Source organism: Equus quagga, unplaced genomic scaffold (genome assembly GCF_021613505.1).
Source record: "Equus quagga isolate Etosha38 unplaced genomic scaffold, UCLA_HA_Equagga_1.0 108632_RagTag, whole genome shotgun sequence".
NCBI classification, from domain to species: Eukaryota; Metazoa; Chordata; class Mammalia; order Perissodactyla; family Equidae; genus Equus; species Equus quagga.
Genome location: NW_025795499.1, coordinates 1 through 7,572, shown reverse-complemented (window position 1 = coordinate 7,572; position 7,572 = coordinate 1). Strand labels below are relative to the sequence as shown.

At 39.6% G+C, this 7,572-nt stretch overlaps 1 protein-coding gene across 1 annotated transcript; it reads right to left on the bottom strand.

Annotated features, from left to right (window-relative positions):
- Positions 1-6,964: 6,964 nt before the first annotated feature.
- LOC124232713 (interferon alpha-2-like) lies at positions 6,965-7,519 on the bottom strand. The gene has a single exon (XM_046649646.1). The coding sequence runs from the start codon at positions 7,517-7,519 to the stop codon at positions 6,965-6,967; it is 555 nt and encodes a 184-aa protein (XP_046505602.1).
- Positions 7,520-7,572: the final 53 nt, after the last annotated feature.

Genomic DNA, 7,572 nt, shown 5'->3' with positions numbered 1-7,572 from the left:
AACTGTAAGTCCTTCTGGCTCTGCTATGTGGGATGCCGCCTCAGCATGGCTTGATGAATGTTGGTAGGTTTGTGCCCAGGATCCAAACTGGCAAAAGCCTGGACCACTGAAGTGAAGCATGTGAACTTAACCACTCAGCCACACGGCCAGCCCCTGAATTATTTTCTTAATGTTAATTTTCAGTGTCCTGAATTTTAATTTTGTGTTATATGAGAAAATAATCTTTAACTTCTCTAGCTACCAGGTATTCATCAAACTATTGTCAGCATTTTTTTCTGTTTAGCACTAGACATAATTATTGATGTGTTGAGTAACTTTAGTAGAATTAAATCAGAAAATATACCCTATTTGTATTTAATTTCCAAAGCCCACATCACATTCAGAAGTGCTGAGTGTCAAATGAGCAACGTCCACAAGAAAGCCATTGGCAGCCATAAGTATGCAGAAGCGACCTCTCACAATATGACTTTGAGATCCAGGAAACAATGGAGAGAAAGTTCTTCAATCACAGCCAGCTAAAAGCCATAGGTTTGTAGCACTGATCTTGCATACGTGTTGTATATCTTCCATGAATCCAGTGTCAATGTTTCTTGTGTGATACACAAGAAAACCCAATGAGAGAAAATAAATACTAAGGAATAAGGTTTTGTTAGACAAGTTTGAGTTTTAAAGTGCCACAAATCATTGCAATGTCTGAGATTTGTTCACACCTCTGTGAAATAAATTTTGACATCCTTGGAAGCAATTGTAACAAATGTTCCATCTGGGGCGGGGGGGGGGGGTGTTGATAATGGGAGACTATGCAAATATAGGGGCAGGGAGTATATAGAAAATCTCTATACCTTCTGCTCAATTTTGCTGTGAACCCAACTGCTCTTTTTAAAAAAGTATATTTTTAAAAATATATAAAAGCTAAAGAAACAGGCTCTTCCAGTATTAGAGTCAGTTCTTTCTAAGAAATAGCCTTTTTTAGCTCTGGAGAAAAACCTCCTGCTAGGGCACAAACTTCTACATAGAACAGAAGCCAGATCTCCAGACTTGGTTGCTGTCTTTGTCCATCCTGGACAGTGGGTGACACTCTTCCTTTACAAATATTTTAATAGTCCACAGAGTAAAATGGACGCTGCTTTCTAGTTCCTTTTTGCTACAGCTACTGTTACATCATTGCAACAGGGACATCCCCTCATTTCCAAAAATAGTCACCAGAAGAAGAAGAAAAAAAGACCTCCCATATGGGAATTTCTGAAAAACCTAGAACTTTCACACAACTTTTGCTTTCAACTGGTGACTTTGGACTCAAGTAAAATTGACAGGCAGAAACCACAAGAGAACAGGAAGCACTGGTATGAATGCGCAGAACAGGTTAATGAGGAGTGAATGAGGAGAGCATGCTGGGGATTTCAACATTGGGGAGATGGGAGTGAAAGAATGGGAGGCCGACAAGAAGAGAGGAAGGGGGAAATGTGCTGGGTATCAGCATCAGTAAAGAAATATCTTATATATATTTCAATATGTTATATAGTATAATACATGCTATCATATATTATCTACTACATAATTATTCAAATAGATACACTTTTTCAACTTCTGCTTAGGAGACTAATCTCCATACCAGATATTTATAAGCCACCAATATCTGGTGGAATATAAAGTCAGAGAGGAAGCAAGAGAGAAGATGAAGTCTTGACATATGAATCTCTATGCACAAAATATATATGTTTTATAATAAAAGAAAGGGCAATGTAAAAAGGGGAAAAATTAAGTAACCATATTAGTAAATTGGCATAGTAATATGTCCTAGGTGTCAGAAGCTAAAATTTCCTCTTGTGGCCTTGCTTTTTTCTCCTCTCTTGTCTTAGGGTTTCCCTAGAGATTTCTTCTTAAATAAAGTCTGACTTTTGCAGTTCCTTCAATTGTAATCTCTGGTTATTATTCTGGAATCCTATTGAGGTGGTGGAGGTATGGGGGAGGGAAAGTGTTCTAGAACCCTATGATTATATCTCGGTCTTTTAGAAAGTCCATGCCCCTGGGCTGTGACCTTCACAAGTGCTTCTCAGATTTTTGCCACCCTGTTAGGTGAAATAGGAAAGTTAGAGGGGTTTGGAGTTAGCTATTTCCCTTCTCCTGGGTGGATTAGGCTCTGGTAAAATAGTTTCCCTTGAGAGCAGGCCTTTGTTATGAGTGTTTCAAAATGATCTGAGAGTATTTCAAGATGATTTCTTTTTCCCTTCCTCTGCCAGAAGCAGTAAGAGATTTTTCTCTGATCTTCACAGTGAGAATCTAGCAAGGCTCCTGAAGGTAAAACTCACAAATGTGCGGGGACCCCCAAAGAGAGGACATCTTGCAGTTTTTAATCTCAAGCTCATCCATATGGACCCTTCAGTAATTCTTGAATTACAGGTTAAGTGTTCCTACCAACACTAGCTTCAGCTGTGGTTTCTGCTCCAGGTAAGCCATGATCTCTGCATCCTCCTCTTTCTGCAGTTGGAAGGGCGGCAGCTTGCACTGTGACTTCAATTCTCTGATGGATCTAAGGAGAGTTGTTGTTTTCAGTTTGTTTTGCATGTTTGTTGCTGTTGCTAAGAGCTCTGGAATGATAACTTCCAAGCTGGTTACCTGTGAATGGGAAACCAGCAGTTCCCGCAATTCATGAATACATACACAACATCATTACAGGTATCTCTCAAGGAACGATGCCCCAGAGATACTCATTTAAGAACAGCATCTGAACACAATTTTGAACAATTTAACTCGATACATTCTAAGACTAAAGCAGAAATAAGAGTCTTAAAAATGACTAAACATGTGGGACTGTGATTTAGTATAATTGTTGAAGAGAATCATTTCCAGGTTCCTTACCATACTTCTTCATCTTTCTTGCAAATTTGAATATGAAGAGTGATCACGTGATTTCTAGCTTCCAAGGCACAGTCACACTATTTGCTTCTCTTTCAGATTGAGATGGATTCCCTGGAAGTACCCCTTCTCCTCTAGTGTAAGCTTCTTGCTTCTCAGAAGAGTGTCTTTGGTTTTACCTGTTTTCTGTGCTAAGCAGGTATCCAGGTCTTCCAGCTGCCGATGGAGTCCAGTGCAGAGTTTGTCCAGGAGGGTTGTGTTCTAGGCAGAAGAGGAGCACTCTGTGTGGAAGAGGGTGGAGATCTGCTGGAGCACATCATGGCGGACAGAGAAATCCTGGGCCTTCTGGAACTGGCTGCCATCCACCATCTCCCAGAGATGTCCTTCAGTCAAGAGAAATGAGAGATCCTCCTCATTTGTCTCAGAAGCATCTGGCCTTCCTTTGAGCCAGTCCATGGCTCTGAGGCAGGTCACAGCTCAGAGATCAGATGGTGATTCAGCTAACCAGAGGAGGCCATCAGAGGGGTGGGCACTGGGGACCTTGGGGATGCTTGTGGCCTGGATGAGGTGTGTGTCTGTGTGAGTCTTGACCCCTGGTTTCTCTGAAGTCCTTTCTTTACATGTCTCTTAAATATAAAAGATAGTAATTTTCATTTTCTGAATGTTCCTGTACACTTTTTATTCTTTTTATTTGCTTTCCTTTATGTGTGTACCAAATAGATTAGAATAGACTAGAAGACATCAATTATTTAAATTATTCTTTTCATTTTTTCGATTTAAGTTTAATTTGCCAAAAAAACTTCAGATGTTTCAATGTAAATGGATTCAAAACTTTCGAATGAGAAAAGACTTTTTGTTAAAGTCAAAGTATGCAAATATTGTTCTCCTTGCTAAGAACAAAATTTCACCTCTGCTTCTGGACTCTGTTTTGCCCTCTTTATTTTGCATGTCAGCAAAGCTGCCTCATTCTTCTGGATTTGTCCTCTTAAGAAAGGATTTATTAGACCTGTTTGACAATAACACCTTTAGGAGAAAGGTCTATATCTTGTTCACAATTTTATCATTAGCCAGAGTTCATATTAATTACTCAAGACATAATAATTATGTTGTTTTCCTCCCAGTACATATTTATATATCCTAGTTGTAAGTCCTTCTAGTTTTTCCATGTGGGATGCCACCACAGCATGGTTTGATGAGCAGTGTGTAGGTCTGCACCCAGGATCTGAACCGGCAATCCCTGGGCTGCCAAAGCAGAGTGCGTGAACTTAGCCGCTACACCAGCTGGCCTGCCCCCAAGACATAATTATTAATGAATAATATTCTCAGATTTTGTGTACAAGAGAAGACTTTCAAGTATGGCCATGTGGCAGTGCTCCCTAGGACCTCTTGACCAGAAATGTAACTGGCACTTTCCACACTTTCAACATTTTCCTGTTAATGACTCTTCAGGTTGTTTCCAAAATTATTGGTTGGTTTCTTAACTTTTTTAGGTGTGCATGGGTGTTTCAGTTCTAATTACAAGACCTACAACATGTTTATCCTTCCCCAGGCACCATCTCACCTTACCAATTAGCACGTGTTTTTCTGACCCTCTGGCTCAATGTGCACACAGCCACATATCTTCCAATTTAATTCTCGATACCTCGCTGTTTAATGAGCTTCCAGGAGCTAGCTCATCAGACTTTCAAATTTTATCATATCTTTATTGGAGGGTGATTGCTTTTGTCCCCAGAACAATTTACTGCCCAAGACCCCAGAGTAAATATTTCTGTGACAACGCCTCTTCTTTTTCTCAGGTACTCAGGTGCCAAATATTTCCACAGTTTCCAGATGACACATGCCAAATGTTATGCACTATATGTGTGTGGAGGGGGCATGGGTTTAGGTAAATTATCCATTTTGTTTTGTTTTGTTTTCACCTTAAATAGCAAAAGGAGTTTTATTTTGCTAAACGTTGATTTTTACGTGGAGTTCAATTTATTAAACTGTTGAACACCTATTATGCCCTAAGTGTCTGAGCTGTCCACAGGGGAGTCATTGATGATTGACCTCCCGTTAAAAGCTTATATTGAAGTGTTAATAACCCTCCCTAGATAGTTCAGTGTGTACATTTCAATAGAGCTTGTTGGTTCCACATTCTCCCTCTCACGGTGAAGAGGTAGGACAGTAAGGGCGTCATATCATGCTGCAGAAAACTAGCCTTCTTGGCTTTACTAGTTTCAGAATCCTTAACATTTTATATTTTCATTTTAATTTAGTATTTTTCTGGGCAAGGATTGTCTTGCTGTTTCTGAATTACTTTCTATTTCGTCTTGAGGTTAGTACCAAAATAGAGAAATAAAAATGGAAACGTAAGGGCCTGTACCATTATTTTCCATCATTTTCAGTACATCATTTTTTTCTTTCTTTCTCCACTTAACTTTCTTAGAAAGCTGTCCCTGCATTTGGATGCACTGAGGCAAAAGGAGAATACATGTAGGTCTGAATAGGATGAAAGAAATAGAATGAATCCCCAGGTAAGAAAAATGGCAATGGGAGTTCTTCTCTTCTCTAATCACCGTTCCACCACTCCAGTGTGGTTTCTGCTCATTAATTCCACCAAACCAGCTCTCACTAAGGTCAGTTCCATCTGTTACCCTGTGTAGCAGATGATTTCAATTCACGGAGCAGCTGACTGACGTTCAACATAGTACTAATCAAAGCAATGATAAATTATCGTGAATAATTAAATATGTCATGATTTAAAGTAAATAAAATATTAAACATATTAACATGATTTGTCAATACATCAAATCCATGAATCTATCCAGAGACAAAAATATTTCAAAAAAGGGAACACTCGGCAGAAAAAAATTCACATTCTTTTCCAATTCCCACTCTATTTCTCTCTTGCCTTATAGAAGGCAAATCTCCCAAAACTAGTTTCTATACACAGTCACTAACTGCTCTTCTTCACCCTTCCTTCTACTCCAATAATGGACTCTAGTGATTAATTCTACCACACCAGCTCTCACCAAGGTCACCAATGCCATCTGTTTTCCCAGTGTGATGGGCAGTTTCCATCCACATTTTGAAATGATGCAATTCGTCAAAGCAGTTTTAGTCTTTTAAATAGAATCTAATCACCATTCTCTCCCATCCTATTAACTTATGGCCAATCCACCTGCTTCTTTTGTGGCTTTTTCCCGCCTTTACCAGTCAAAGGTCCTAGGAATCAATTTTATGTCCTTTTCTCATTCTATCCTCTCTTCCCACGTGACCACTTCTGTTCCTAGGCTTTCAGTTCACAGAATTGCTTGTAAATTGCAGACTCAAATATCCACTTTCCAAAGGATATCTGCACTTGGGTGTCTATGAGTCAAATGTAGACAATACCTGCTGATTTGTTTTGATTTCCTGACATGCCTGCTCCAGCTTACACTGAGAGAATCCCATTTTTTCCATTTTCTTATTATATCATTTAGCATAACTAATGTTAATTAAGTATGATTACTGTTTTTAGGTTGGTTTCTCAACAAAAATCAAAGATACCAGAAAACAGGATTGGATTTGTTGCGTTCACCTCTATATCGTGAGGACAACATATAACCTGGCTTAGAGGAAATCTATTTTTACTTCTAACTTGAAAAACATTATAATGAGTAATTGAATTGTACCATGAATTCTTTAATCTGGTTACAATCAGATGTAGTGTTTCTTTATTAAATAAAAACAAATACAAGTAATTTTCTATAGAAACAATTTAATGAACAAAGAAAGTAATAAATTGACTAAATTTAAAGACTGTATTTTTTTCTCTTAAACATGATTTAAAAGTGCACATAATATCATATGAATAAAATTAATTGAAATCTTATAAGTAAATAAATAGGTAGATAAATAAATGTTTGGACAGATGGATCAGCATGGTCATCTGTAAGCGACTAGTGCCTACAGAGTTGAACATGATGCTGCTTAATATTCCTGAAAACTTTTGACAAATTAATTCAATTCAGGTCATGATTACAGCAGACATGAGAGTCTTTGACATGGCAGAGCAAGTGGAAGTGTGATATTATCAGTCAGTGAGACACATTTCCATGTTGAACCAGGTGTCATTTCTTCCTCCTTAACTTTGCTGCAAATTTGTGGATGAAGAGAAGCATCTCATGATTTCTGCTCTGACGATCTCCCAGGCACAAGGGCTGTATTTCTTCTCTTGCAGATAGAGAGCGATTCTTTGGAAGTATCTCCTCACAGCCAGCAGGGAGTCCTCGTTCATCAGGGGCGTCTCTTCCACCCCCACCTCCTGGCTCAGACAGGCTTCCAGCTCAGTCAGCTGCTGATAAAGTCCAGTGTAGAGTTTGTCTAGGAGGCTCTCATCCCAGGCAGCAGACGAGCCCTCTGTGCTGAAGAGGTGGAAGATCTGCTGGATCATCTCATGGACCACAGAGATGGCTTGAGCCTTCTGGAACTGGTTGCCGTCAAACACCTCCTGGGGGAATCCAAAGTCATTTCTGTCTTTCAGGCAGGAGAAGGGGGAGATTCTCCTCATTTGTCCCAGGAGCATCAAGACCCTTGTGTTGCCCAGGCTATGGGTGTGAGGCAGGTCACATGCCAGAGAGCAGATGGAGTGGCAGCTGAGCACCACCAGGGCCATCAGTAAGGAAAAGGGTAGAGCCATTGGGGATCTTGCAGATGCTGCTGGCCTGGCTGAGGTGGGTGACCTGTGACCCT

What these genes read in the sequence shown, in the direction of transcription:
- LOC124232713 (XM_046649646.1), bottom strand. Translation starts at nt 7,519, where the DNA reads ATGGCTCTACCCTTTTCCTTACTGATGGCCCTGGTGGTGCTCAGCTGC.